The sequence below is a fragment of the Coptis chinensis genome, chromosome 5 (assembly GCF_015680905.1).
Source record: "Coptis chinensis isolate HL-2020 chromosome 5, ASM1568090v1, whole genome shotgun sequence".
Taxonomy (NCBI): domain Eukaryota; kingdom Viridiplantae; phylum Streptophyta; class Magnoliopsida; order Ranunculales; family Ranunculaceae; genus Coptis; species Coptis chinensis.
Window position 1 is genome coordinate 12805230 of NC_141460.1, and position 15509 is coordinate 12820738.

Sequence of the window (15509 nt, forward strand, 5' to 3'; positions counted from 1 at the left end):
AAGTAGAAAGCACCCCAGTTCTAATAAGGGCACAAAAGAACAATACAGCACAACAACAACAACAGCAGTCTCAAACTGGAAAGAGAGGGAGGGAAAGACCAAAAGGGAGTGGAAAGAAGAAAGGTCGTTAATCTTATAAATGATTAAGATTAGTAGTTGGAATGTTAGGGGGTTGAATGATTGTACAAAAGCTAAGCAGATGAACAAGTTTCTAACGGAGAATAGGATAAAATGTATAGGGTTACTGGAAACTAAGGTACGTATGGAGCGCTTTATCACTGTTAAGAATATGGTATGTCCATTGTGGGGAACAGTTCATAACTACGCTAGTGATAAGTATGGGAGGATATGGCTTAGCTGGGACCAAAGTTTTATGGAAATAGAAAAGGAAGTGGAAGGGGATCAATTTTTGCACTCTAAGGTAAAGATTTTGCAGAATGGAATAAGCTTCTCTCTCACTATGATATATGCCAGTAATAATGTCCGAAAGAGACAAATTTTATGGGAAGAATTAGAAGCTCTTAGTGTCGGCATCCAGGGGCCATGGTGTGTAATGGGAGACTTTAATAATGTGTTATACTCCCATGAAAGAATTGGAGATAGGGCTGTGCACCCAAGAGAAACCCAGCCGTTTACAAGATGTTTGAATAAAGTAGGGCTGTTCGACCACACTGCATCAGGGAGTTTCTTCACTTGGAATAGTGGCAGAGATAATATTAGGAAGTGGTCGAAGATTGACCAGTGTCTTGTCAATGCCGGCTGGTCTACTCTATCATTGGCAACAAAGGTGGAAGTGTTACCTCAAGGTGTGTCTGATCACTGCCCTTTGGTTATGACTTTCCTTGATTCCTTCAGGAGTCATCCACCGTTCAGGTTCTGTAATGCCTGGTTACTACATAATGATTTTGAGAATACACTTTAAGAGTGTTGGGATGTAGCAGACTATGGCAGCCCATCTTTTATGTTGGCAAAAAAGTTAAAGAATTTAAAGGGAGTGCTAAAAGGGTGGACCAAAGCTTTTTGCAATGACATTCAAAGAGTGGTAGCAGTAACAAGACAAGAACTCCTTACAACTTAAGCAATGCTACATCAGAACCCTTTGGACGGTGTCCTTAGTGCCCAAGAGTTTGAGTTGAGAGATAAGCTATGTAGGTTGCTGAAAATGGAGGAAGCAGACTTGTTTCAAAAAACTGATATTGACTGGATGCGCTTTGGAGACAAATGTAGTGTATATTTCTTTAATGCACTGAAGGAGAGGAAGTCAAGGAATTATGTATGGGAAATTGATGATGCACAAGGAACTAGAAGGGAAGGGAAGGGAAAGAACCTGTAGCTAATGCATTTCTACAATTTTACACTGACCTTCTTGGTGTCCATTCAGAGGCATATTGTGATCGTGGGATACTGAGCAATATTCAGGTGATGGAAATAGATTCAGTAACTAGCTGTTTTTTGGTATCCCCCGTTTCTGACAAGGAAATAAAGGACGCCTTATTCGATATGGAGGATAATAAGGCACCTGGACCCGATGGTTTCAATGCTTGCTTCTTCAAGAAAAGTTGGGCTACTATTGGAGATGATTTCACCAGAGCTATCAAGTACACTTTTCTCCACAAAAAGTTGGCCAGAGGTATAAATTCCATGTTTCTCTGTCTCATCCCAAAAATGAGAAATGCTTCTTCTGTTACTTCGTTTAGACCTATTGCTTATTATAATATCATTTATAAATGTGTGTCTAAAGTACTAACCAATAGAATGAAGTCTTGTATCTCTTCCTTGATATCCTGCTCCCAATCAGCTTTTATTTCGGGGAGGTCTATCCAAGACAATCTGCTTATGGCTCATGAGTTACTAAGAGGTTACTCAAGAAAGCATGGTCAGAAGAGATGTGCCATAAAGCTGGATATAAAGAAGGCCTATGATTCTATTTCTGGGCAAGCTATGGAGACTATTTTGCATAGGTTCAAGTTCCCTCTTCTATTCATTGAATGGCTCCAAATGTGTTATGTCTCTCCTCTATACTCAATGATGGTTAACGGGACACCAGAAGGTTATTTTGAAGGGAAAAGAGGACTCAGGCAGGGCGATCCAGTCTCCCCTTATTTCTTTGTTCTTGTCATGGAAGTTCTGAGTGCTTTCCTCTATCAAGATCTCAAGGTGAATAAAATAAATTCTCATTCAAAGTGTAGGAAGCTCGCAATATCCCATTTATGCTTTGCAAATGATGTGTTACTTTTTTGCAAAGGTAATATTGAATCTATGATGGCCATAAAGGATACTCTGCATACCTTCTCCCAGGCAACATGACTCCATTTTAGCAATGAAAAAACTACCCTCCTCACGAGTAGTATGATTGAAGTGGAAGGGCAGGAACTAGCATCAGTTCTTAATATATCCATTGTTACTCCACCGGTGACATACCTCGGTCTGCCCCTAACTGCATCAAGAATAGGGATTCGAGAAAGCTTACTGCTTATTGAACAAATTATTGCGAAAATCTCGAACTAGAAGAATAAAGACCTTAATAGAGCAGGAAGAGTGCAACTGGTTAAGTCGGCGTTGTCATCTTTCCAAACTTATTGGGCTCGAACTTTTGTCTTACCTAAGATAGTGATTGACAAGGTGGCAAAAATGTGCAATAGATTCATATGGGCAGGGCCAAAAATGGAAAAGAAGATGCATCACGCAAGCCATGCCACCCTTAGAATGGATAAAGAACAAGGTGGGCTTGGTATTGTTGATCCTAGAACCTGGAATCAAGCGGCCTACTGTGGCTCGATTTTTAAGCATGTGGGTCAAATGGTCATGGGAACACCAAATAAAGCAGAAGTATTTCTGGACAATGAAGGCTCCGAAGGACTGTTCATGGGTGTGGAGAGGCATATTGAAACATAGAGAAATCGCATAGAGGTTTACAAGGCATTGTATTGCAAATGGGAATAGTACGAGCTTCTGGCATGACCCTTGGTGCTCAGGATCCCTCATCTTAAATGAGCACTCCAGGGAGCTACTAGCTCATGTTGTTCTAGAGGATGCAAAAGTTACAGAAGTAATAACTGATGGGTATTGGTCAAGAAGCATCAGGGACTTACAGGATAGTGAGATCAAGAAATGAATTTTAGGAACTGAAATAAATTCCTATATTCCGGAGGATGAGGTAACATGGACACCGAGTAGCTCAGGAGAGTTTTCTACAGCATCAGCCTATGCCGTCTTAAAAATGTGAGAAGCAAAGTAAAGTGGTACAAGATAGTATGGGGGAAGTTATCTGTTCCGAAGCATTCATTTACCAGTTGGCAGCTATTCTCGGGTTGTCTACCAACACAAAACCGGCTGATGCAGAAGAAAGTGATAGGATAATCCAAATGTTGTTTATGCGGCAGTCATGAGGAGAGTTCAGCGCACCTATTTTTTTATTACTCCTACTCCAAAATTGTATGGCAAGATTTTAAGAGGGCTTTGGGATTACCATATATGGTCAGAGACTCCCATCGTGAGTGGTACTACCTGATGCGCCTGTGCAGGAATAACACATTGAGTTCTGAGATCTTTCGAACGTTCACATGTGTAGCAGTCCAAGCCATTTGGACCAAAAGGAACTGGAGATTAAAGAAGTATAGGTTTAGAATAGCAGAGGTTGTCAGCCAAAAGGTAATCAATAGCATGAAAGTGTATATGGGTAAATCGATAGATTCGGTGAAGGAGGATGTAGCAACAAAACTGCTGCTGGCAAAATTGGATATCGGGGCAACTTTCAAGCAAAGAGAAGAACAGTGGATCAGCTAGAACAAACCGGAAGTAGGTACGTTTGCGTTAAACTCCGATGGATCAGTACAAAATGGAAAGGCTTCTTATGGGGGTGCGCTGAGGGACTGGAAAGGTGATGTGTTGATGGCGTATTGTGGCAGTTCTCTTAACCTATCTGTGTTGTATCAGGAGCTCTTGGGAATTTAAAAAGGGCTAGCAGGTGCAATAGAAATGAACATAAGAAAGGTCCAAGTGCAATCGGATTCTCTACAGGGAGTCCAAATCTTAAATAGGAAGGAGAAACCACCATGGCATTGCAGGAATATAGTAGCTCACATTCACAATGAGATGTTGAAGTTTGAGGTAGTAACAGTCAAACATGTATTCAGGGAGAGTAATGTAGTGGAAAATTATTTGTCAAGAGTGAGTAGTGAAATATGTCTTGGTATTTTGTACTTTATTCCCCCATTGGATCACACACTTAATGATATGATCAAGGGGGATAAAGAAGGAAAAATGTACCTTAGAGCTTGCTTTAAATAAAAGGTTGGGGCAGCATGAATCCCTAGTTATTAAAAAAAAAAAAAAAAAAAAAAAAGAAAAATAAAATGAAGAACACTCAAGAAAATATTACTAGGCTATTAGTTCTTTAAATAATTAGCTGAAGATTATTAGCTATGTATAACTAGCTGAAGATGTTTTTTGTGGGAGACCCCTATTTATAGTGTTTAGGCATAGATTTTAATATGGTAATGGAAAAAATCTAATGGCTGAGTATTGATTAAGAAAAATCCAATGACTTGATATATTTCTGGATCCACCTCCTCAAATAAAACAAATATTGCCCTTGATTTAAGAGGTGGGATAAGGGGTGCGCTATTGACTGTTAAAATAGTATATTCTCTAGAATATTCTTGATTTTAGGAATCAAATCAAATCAAATAATTAAGGAAGCTTATCAAGGGTTTTGGAGGCTGGAAAATGGGCTAGAAACCCTAATGAAAAGTTCCAACATGAGCTGTATCCACAGCCTATGAGCACAAGTCCAAATCCAACAAAAAATGCCCATTTTGACCATTTTCTTGACACTACAAATTCCCTTTGACCAGGTCAAAATTAGGTAAATAAATTCTTCTTCACCAAAATTATTTGTTAGCCCATTAGGAAGGTCCATAAACCCTTAAAAATACCCTTGGGTCGAAATCTTACTCCAAAAATATATTACACTGAACATCGCACCAAACGGACTGAAACGAGATAGGGCAAGATTAGGGTTTCTGAAATCCAAATGGAACTTAGCCAAGATTGTACTCATTTCAAAGGATTTTTTGAAGGGAATTCAAATATGAAATAATCTCATCCAAATAAAAGAGTTAAAAATTCGAAATTTGGGCTCTAAAGGGTTACAGGGGCATTTTGGTCATTTTCAGCTTGAAATTTAGAAAGCAATGAAACTTCAGCCATAACTAGAACATGATGAGAGGAGTCTAAATACACTAATAGAAGATGAAAAAGAAGAAGTTTGATGTAGAAATGAAGACACGAGAATGAAAATCACCTTATATGATTAAATTTAATTCAAGACAAAATCGGGAATGAATTATGCCTAGGGTGCAAAAATAGAGTGTCTACACTAACATGGCATTCGGGGTGTGAAACATTTTTGGGGAAGAAGTGCAGTCTAGGTCGGCCACACCCCACCATCCTAGCACTTGAATCTGGAAATTCTTCTTTGCACTTGATTTTTTGTTGATATTTTGGCAAAATGGAAATTTCGACCATGAAATTTTGTCAACTATAAAAAGGACCATTGTTTAGGGTTGAAATATATGAGAGAGAGAAACCAAAATTAAGAGAAAACCCTTGCAAAGAGAAAAAATTTTGTAAGGAGAGAGATTAGTAGAGAGATCTAGTAAGTGTTTGAGATACTTGAGAGGAGTGATTATAATATTCTTTCCCATACTTATAAAAGGATTGGCTCTTGTGGACATAGACATTATCAACCGAACCATGGTAAATCTTGTCTCATTGTGTTATGTTTTTACTTTACATTGTTATTGTTTGTTTGTGATAGTTAATTCCATTGCTTAGAAGTGTGGTTGTTGGTTATAGTAAAAACTTAGATTTGAATTGGAGTTTAGAGTGTCCATATACAAACTATCTTAGTGGAGATCGATTGGTATCGTTTTCTCCAACAATTGTTTGAACAGAGAAAATTACATGGAAATTATAGTGTCAATTGTAGCAACTTCAATTAACGTAAATAATGAATACTAGGAAGGACATGACATTTATTATTACTCTTACTTTTATTTTTTTTAATTTATCTTTTTCTTAATAGAAAGAAAATGACAAAATGATAATTGGATACCATTTTTTTTTTGGTTACATAGACTTACGCCCCCCCCCCCCACCATTTTCAAAAATATTAGTGATACCCCCCCATTTGTAAGATCCAACGGTCAGATTTCTTCATCTGAAAAAAAAAATTCATCTCGTAGCCGTTGGATCTTGCAATTGGGGGGTATCACTAATATTTTTGAAAATGGGAGGGGGTAACACTAATTGCAATTATTAATGGGGGGGGGGGGTAACTCTAACTAACCCTTTTTTTTTTGGCACCATGAGTAGCAAAAATATAATCAATGGCATGACACGCCACGGAGAAGCAGGTTCATATGGGCGATGATGGTTTCCAAGTGTTTGGCAAGCATACCCCATGTGATTACCATTTACTGTGATGTATCGCGAGACACGATAGTATACAGTTTGACATATGCAGTCCAAACTATATATTTTGCATGATATGGTTACTTTTGGAACGTAGTATTGTTTATGTATTCACAACTGAACCAAAAAGGTGTTCCTGCTAAGTTATACCCAGTGCAACATCTTATTTAATTTTCATTTTTGCTGGACTTGCAATTTGTCAATTTGATGATACACATGTTTGATGAATTTCCAAATCTCAAGTGTTCAACATCTAATCCAATCTTTATATGTGTTGCAGATTTGCAGGACATGTAGAGTTATGTAGTTGTGGTTAATAAACTCAAGTATGTTCTTCTACTTGCTTTGTGTACAAAAAAATTGAAGGATTTTTTCACCTCATGTTTATGCACTGAGTAATTAATGTATCTTTCTTAATGATATACTAATTGGAATTGATATTCACATTTATGTTTTGCACACCAAATAAGTAAAGGGCTTGAACCAAATTTTTATGGGCTAACGAGTATTATCCTCCACTAGATAAGCCAATTAGGATTTCTCCCCTCACTAGATGGGAAATTAGGGTCTCCCCCTAAATACACACAAGAAAAACATGGTCAACCCAATTTGATTTTTTTTTGTACGTATTTGGGGGAGACCCTAATTTCCCATCTAGTGGAGGGAAACCCTAATTGGCTCATCTAATAGGGAGTAATACTAGTTAACCCATTTTTTATTTGTTGATACGAGACTAATATAAACTGCAAGAAATTAGCCCCAAGGCCCAATTTCGTTTCAAAACAAATATAGAGGACATGGTTTTTTTTTTATAATCACTCACAAGCCCAATTTTCACGTTTTAATAACCCTCAAGGACAAAATAAGTTGGCCCATTTTTTTTAAATCCCATTTTTACCCTTCAAAGTTACCCTTCGCTATTTTATAAGCTATCAAAACACCCTTTCTCTCATTCTCACAGATGTTTTTATCCTTCCCAAAAACAATCTCACTGAAAAGAGAGAAAATTGTGATGGCGATCTCAAGTGATTTATGGGTATGTGCAATAAAATAAGAAAATCTAGTTCTACCTCACCTTAGAAAATAAAGTAAGAAGATCAAGTAATTTTTCTTTTTCGTTTTTTAAAAAAATTTGTTGATTTGAGTGGTTTTTTTGTAGTTGTGAATCATATCACATGATTTTTATTGAGTTTGATGATTTGCGTATTGTGTTTGTGGTTCTTTTGATGTTAGTTAATTTAGCGAGTGAAGTATTTGATCGATGATAGGAGCTTTCAAAAAAGTTTCAAAAGGTGTTCGATAAAATGCCTGTAAGTTATTTGTATTGAGTTTTTATCGACTCGTGTTCAACTGGAGATCCTAAATCTAACAATCAATACATCTACAAGCGTGGATCTTTAGCTCAAATGGCCGAGCACTTTAGATATATCCAAACGAAGTTGTGCGAAGCTTCAGTTATTTTAAAGAAGTTGAACAAAGATGACAACCATTATCCAAAAAATCAAAGACATCGAAGATGAAGTACCACACCATTATTACTTTATATATATATATATATATATATATATATATATATAATTAAACCCTGGTGGATCTTTAGCTCAAATGGTCGATGATAAGAGCCCAAAACTGTAGTTTTAACCCCAGAATATCATACTATTAGACCAATTATGTGAGTAATAATTAAGAGTTAACACGATTCGTGTTTTATGCATTTCAGGCTTCAAAGTCCATTATGTGCAGAAATGTGCCACTTTAGCGAGATAAAGGAGCAAAGGTCGGTTACTAAGGAGTTCCGTGACTAAAGGCCAAGATTCAATAAAACAAAGCCTTTCTAAAGCCCGATCAAAAGCTGAAAAGTCGACGTCTTTCTTTCAAGGCCGTATCTTTGGACTCAGACTTCGGAATAGGGCCTAACTTATGTCAAAACGACCGGCTCGGAAAGAGCTTTCCAATGGTATAAGCCTTGATCCAATCAGAGGAGCAGAAGTGGACGAAAAGTCTGTTGAAGCCAACTGCAGCTGAAGAGGCCTTTTTGGACTGAAAGAATTGGGTTTTGGGCCTGATTCTCTGGCCCAAAACATGGCTCCAAGCCCATGCACGATTTTTGGATATGAAAGTATAAAAAAATGAAAGCTTCACTCTTTGTAAATGGTAGCTAGTTAGACCTAAAAAGATAGATAATTATAGATCTAGTTTTCATTTAATAAAATTAAGTTTAGTTTAAATTCAATTCTTGTTTTAGATTAAACTCGTAGAATCATTATTCTTAATTAGTTTGATTAATAAATTAGCTAGTTTGTCAATTTCGATTCTTGTCATTTACAATTGTGTAGATCTAATTTTCCTTATTACGTAGATAGCTAGACTTAGATTAGTTAGATTATTAATTTAGTATTTGAATCATTGTTTTATTATTCATTAGATTAATAAAATAGTGTTCTCCATAAGTTAGTTTCATTTCCATTAATTGTTTAGTTTCAATTCGTAGATTCAAGTAATTGTCATTATTAGTTTAATTCAATTATTGCATTAGTAGTTTTGAATTGGGTTTAAACAAGCAAAGTTTCAATCTTTATATCATGTCTTGTTTGAATTCCATTGGGAATGATAGCGTGATGATTTTCGGCTAAACCTCCATTGAGGGGGTTGAGAAGCCTTGATGAAAGCTTGATTCCGATTATCCTAGAGTCGTCGTAATTTCCTTTCCACTCTAGAAATGATTAGTTCACCATGAGAATGGGTTTAATCGTTCACATACTAGTTATGAATTGGTAGAAATGTCATGTGTAATTAAGGATTAGGAGAAACCATATTGTTCTACGAAGCAGTTCAATTCGGATTACGACGATTCATCGTTAGTAGGATTAAGTCGAGTTAAGGTAGAATCAATCCCCCTCTAACTCCTTATCATAGAATCAACGTAGCATTCCCATAGTGGTTCTGATAGTCGACTAGTTGCATCTTGTGGGTAGTTGCATCGTAGTCTAGTTGCCATTTCGTAAATCTCTCATTAGACTTTTTAGTTAAGAGTACTTATACGTCGAGAACACAGCATGCGGAAGGACTAGGAGTGGAACGAACTTCCTACTCCACTATATCTCATAGGATTGAGAGTAGAATCTTTGATAAAATATAGGCACATAAGATAGTTTTAGTTTACTTACGTTTTGAGTTTCATCATTCATTTCGTAGGTAAACTATTCATTTTATGTTTTATCAAATGGCGTCGCTGCCATCTTAGTTTCACTTTTGCATTGTTTTTGTAGTATAAGTACTTTTCTAAAAGTCCCATTAAACCCACCCACCCTTGTTTGATTCATACTGTAGTTGTCCGTTTCAGCATTGAAAAGTTCGGCGAAAAAATACACGGAGCGCGACCGCGCCCAGAGCGAGCGCACCTGCACCCATAAGCCTGGAACACGGAGTGCGACCTGCCCTAAATCACTGTAACTTGAAGTTACACGGAGCGCGACCGCGCCCTAAGCGAGCGAACCCGCGCCCTGAGCTGATTTTTGCCGAATTTCCACAGGTTTGATTCGAACTTCGATTTTTCAAGTTTTTCAATGTACTAACTATTTATATACACTGAACACGCGTAAACAAGACGCTATCCATAAGCGAAGCAAGGACGCAATCAGGTATTCCTTTCTTCCGCACCTCGCATCTCCTGTTAGAGGTTTATACTAGTATATCAGAATTGTTTGGAGTGTTGATGTGTTTAGCTAAATTTGGTCTTAGCCTTGTATGAGATTAAGGTCTGGTCGAACAAAAACACAACAACGTCAACAAACGACTCTATCTAGTATACCACCCACTACACCTCTAGCTACTATTTCACACACACCACCTGACACAATGCCCGACGAAGGAGAGACTCCTCTCTCGGACTTTTACAAAGCCTTGAGCGATAGCCCTAAATCTTGCATCGTTCTAGCAGACCCAGTGGGGGATTTCCGAATCCCCCCAAATATTTTTAATTTGTTACCTGCTTTTCATGGATTAGACCATGAAAAACCTTATCAGCACATGTGTAGGATTGAACAAGTCCTAACAACATTCCACCATCCTACGGTTGGTGCGGAACAAATTAAACTAAGGGTATTCCCTTTCACCTTAGCCGATAAAGGCGGCGCCTTGGTTAACTCCACCCAAAGCCTAATTGTGGACTCGTGGGCTAAAATTGTTCAAATTGTTTATGGAACATTTTACCCACCCCTAAAGACGGATGAGATGCTTTCCAAGATTCATTTCTTTTCGACAAAATCCTCATGAATCATTTTCGTGAGGCTTGGAATCGTTCACCGATCTCCTTATAGAGTGTCCACATCATAACTTAGCGAAAGACACGTTAGTTCGCGCCTTTTCAAAGGACTTCTACACCACCATAAAGAAGTCCTTGACATAATGAATGGGGGTAGTTTCTTAAGCAAAGGAGCCTCGGAGGCTTATAAATTTTTAGAGGATCAAACTAAACGAAATAACAACCGGGGTAGTGATGATATCCACCGCCCGCTAGTTCATCAAATACAGTAAAGCCGCGGTATGTTTGAAATTAAACACGATCCCGAGCTTAAAACTCTAATCGAATCACTCACTAAAAAGGTAGAGGCCATTTATGTTCAACAAAAGCATATCCCCGTCATGAACGTAAATTCAAATCCATGTAGTTTCTGTTGGAGCCCTGAGCATCCTGACTCCCATCGTCCTATAGCCTATGAACAGGCTTGTTCCATTAATAGTGAACCTAACACCCTTGAGACAAAATCCCAACTTCGGTTGGAGAAATAACCAACACGCCACACCTCCGTGGTACAATAATCAATAACGTTAGGCCAACGCGACGTTTTAACCAAGTTCCACCACGACAAGGACGAGTGGTCGGGTAATTTTAATAATTATAACAACCAAGTGCAACCTCGACAAAGTCAAGCACAAGGTCAAGGTAGTTATAATAATTATAATGCTAATAGAGGTATCGTCCGGTAAATAATAATTATCAAAATCCACCCATAAATAATTCACGTGAAATAGTTCCAAATACACCACCCGTGACTACTACACCCACACAACCGGATCGTCTTGACACCTTCATACAAGTGAGCCAAAACTTTTCCAAACCATGGCTCAATCTAACCAACAAATTCTACAATCCGTTAATAATTTAACCCAACAATGGCTCAAGATAAAGCCCAACCCAAAGGTGTGTTTCCAAGTCACGAAATACCTAATCCTAAAACAACAAACACAGCCTTTGAAGTAACCGATAATACTAGTAATGAATATGAAAATGTAGGTGAGCTAAAGGCCATCACTACTCTTCGCTTACGGCAGAGTGGTTGATAACAAAGTAACTATGCCTATAGTTACCCCACCAAGAACCCCTACACCGCTATTTTACTAGATAATTGAAATAGAAACCAAGAGCCTACAACTATAGAGGTACCCGCCATAAACACAACCTAAGAAACGTAGAAAAGCCACGGTTAAACATCCAGGTGATACCATTGCTAAATATAGACGAAAACCACCGCTTTCCACAAAAATTAGCCGGGTTAACTAGGGATACTAATTATGAGGAGATTAGGGACGTTTTCAAGAATCTAACTATAAATCTTCCCTTCCTCGAAGCTATTAAAAGCTACCACACCATGCTAAGTTTCTTCAGGTTGTGTACTACTAGGCGTAGGACCAATATACCAAAAGACGCTTTTTAACATAACAATTCCCAACTCTATCCGAACATAATGGAATTGTTAAGTACAAGGACCACCCCGGTCGATCCATCGCATAAATGCACCTTAGGAGATTCTTATACGACGACCGCGTTATTAGACCCGGGGGCTAGTGTTAACTTACTCCCATTTTATTTGTATAGACAAATAGGTCTAGACGAGATGCAACTCACTAAAATGACGTTGCAATTAGCTGATCGGTCTATTAAGTATCCTAAGGGTGTGGTCGAAAATGTCTTTGGTAAAAGTTCAAGATTTTTACTATCCGACCGATTTTGTTATCCTCGATCTGAGAAGTCGTTAACGACTCTGTCCCGATCATCTTAGGGCGTCCTTTCCTAGCAACTGCCAATGCGCTCATTAATTGCCACGATGGTTCAATGTCCATGTCTTTTGGCCATCTTGCTGTTGAAGTCAATGTTTTTAAAACAAAGACACGGTTACCCGATTCGTCTATGGATGGAGAGGTTAGCATGATCGAGCTTTTGCTCGAGATTATTTCAACAACACGCCCTTGATAATCATATGCCCAATTTTTTTTCCTTTGGAAGTTCAGACTCCAACATTTTCATCCCTACACTAGTCGATACACATATTACGGATGAGGATGAGATAGATGACTTTCTCAAAGATGTAGAGGACTATCATAGTAACGAGGATATGACCAATCTAGATGAGGAATTCAATGAGTTTCTTAGAGCAGGTGATGATTCACCCTATCAAGAACTACTTTGCAGAACATCCACCTCGACTCCCCTCCTTCCACCCTTTCAAAGGAATCTCGAGTTTGCACTCGATCCTTTTGTTTCTTCTGTGCTTCATAATTTTTTAAATCCACCTAGTAAACAAATACTTCAGAAGAATAAAGCATTTGACACCTTCATTTTCAAACTTGAAACAGTCCTTACACACACCATGAATGAGTTTTGTGCTAAACCCACATCCTCATTGTTTACATGCTGTCCTTCTACAACTTATCCATATCCACCATATTCTCCACAACCATTCACTTTTCCACACTTATTTACTAGAACACCCACTCGTTCAAAAATGAAAAAAGAAGGTGCATGCTAGGTTACGTAATAGGGTTATCCGACTTCGCTTTCATTTCACTAGGTTGCGTCATAGGAAATCTTGGTGCTTGATTGTGTTTGGATATGTTTTCTGTGATATTTATTTATGGAATGATCCACATTATTTCGGTTGTTGATATATGATAAACTGCATGTTCATACATATGTTTAGATAAAGTCTCGAGTATTTGACTATAAACGACTCAACTTTTTGTTTTGTGCATTTTTTCATTTCCATATATTGGTGAGTGCACCATTAAGGTAACCGGCCCTCCCTACGGAGTTTCTGTAAGTACCGGATCCTAAGTTCACGTGTTCCACTTTCATGTTTATTTTTTTCATCATGTTTCTATGGGGTGAATTATGTCTTTCTTGTTTATTGTTTTCATTATAAAAGTATATATATATATATATATATATATATATATATATATATATAAAGAATAAACATAGTAATCTAGGAAGTCTCGGAAATCTGACTTTAAAAGACCCACTACTAAAAAACAAATTTTCTAAGCTTTGTTGTAAAAAAATTATTTGGGTGTGGGGTGTTCGTGTTTCCGTCCTAGAATGTTTTATGTCCCATTAGAGTTGCTTAGGCCGTTTAATGGTATTTCGATCCGGGTTGACATAATCATGAATTTAGAGTTCAGTCCTTCGCATAACATACGTCATGCACGCACTTCGAGGCATTTTCCACTATCTTATATGTCATCCACGGTCGGAATAGAGTGTTTTATGGATCATTGGATTGGAAATTCTCTCCTCATCATTTCCATATCTCATTCGCAAAAATCGGACCGGTAACGAAGCGGCAATTTTGATTTGAAGTTTCGGGAAAAATCGAAAAATTCAAAATTTCGAATTGGGCTTGGGCCTCAACCAGCAAGACCGGCAGCCAAGACCAGTTCTTACCTTTTGCCCCAACAGTCGCGTTCATCCTTCCAAACCGCCATTAACGCCCACCAAAGCTCCAAAACCTAAAAAAAAAAAAAAAATTAAAAAGAAAACCAAATTAACCCACGCCCACAGTTCAAATCCACTTCCAATCTAATCTAAAATCTTTCCACCACCACCTCCACCAAATTAAATCATCAAACACCATCGGGAAATAAAATTTTTTTTGAACTGCCGATCCACCACCGCGTCACCACCACTGTTTGCTTCAGTCGGTCGATTCAAATTCTAACACCACATTCCATTTAAACCCCCACTACATTCCAAACACTAAAATGGCTCAACAACGTCGAATTTTTCCGGAGCAAGCTTTTACTGGCGACCACTTCGTGCCATTTTACGGTGACAAAATGATCAGTAGAGACTGGAATAGCTTGTGGTACTCGACCGAAGCCTTTTACCACGACGACTTAGTCCGACGGTTCTACAACACGAGGGAGTTGGAGGGGACTAGAATTTTTGTTATGGTGGCGAAGATGAGGAAGGAAGTAATTACGGGGTTGTTGGCCAAGATTCTAGGCATTCCGCCTAGAATCCATCTGGATGTCATGTTACAGGAGTCCCAATATAATGGGGTAGAGCCGTTGATGCACGCGGATAGTTATCGAAGGAACTACAATGCGAGATCGCATTGTGTTCGCCAGCATCCCTCGAACCAACCAACCCGGCGGGCGCATTTCGATGGATTGGTCGAGCGCCCCGGGCAAGGAGAAGGTCGGCGCACATCGGTCCGAACTACCTCCACATTTTATGGATACTCCAGAGCGAAGTACGAAGTTCTCAGATCTTGGAGTTTTGCTTAGCATGATTAGGGGAGTAGGGAAGGTTGTTGCACCTCTCCCCGTGTTGATAACCAAGATCATGCTGAAGTTGAGAGCAGCTCCGGCGTCTGATAGGTCTTACATCACCCTGCACCGAAATCCTTGCATTTATAAGGATTGTGTCCAACGAGTTTGGAGGTTGCCTGAGGATAGGGTAGAGGACGAGGAGGATGGGGGAAATGAGAATGCCGAAGATGATGGGGGAAATGAGAATGCCTTGGAGGATGAGGAGGACTTGACTTGTTTTGATGCGGATGCCCTGGAGAGGTGTTGGTCAGATGCAGAACGCATGGCCGTAATTCTTCGTGGCATGCATTCACTCAACACTATCTGCGAAGACCTCCGGACTCGACATGCTACTATCCATCATAACTTCGAGATCCGATCCCAGCGGGAGGACGAGCGGTGGGAACAGATGAGGGCGAGCTAGAAGCTCGGTGTGCGAT

At 38.8% G+C, this 15509-nt stretch overlaps 1 protein-coding gene across 1 annotated transcript; it reads left to right on the forward strand.

Moving 5' to 3' along the window:
• The first annotated feature begins 262 nt into the window (after positions 1-262).
• LOC147496735 (uncharacterized) lies at positions 263-3115 on the forward strand. The gene is made up of 5 exons (XM_086562648.1): positions 263-806; positions 1382-1630; positions 1799-2157; positions 2509-2869; positions 2976-3115. Exons 1-5 carry the CDS (start codon positions 263-265, stop codon positions 3113-3115), a joined length of 1653 nt encoding a protein of 550 aa, XP_086418774.1.
• Positions 3116-15509: the final 12394 nt, after the last annotated feature.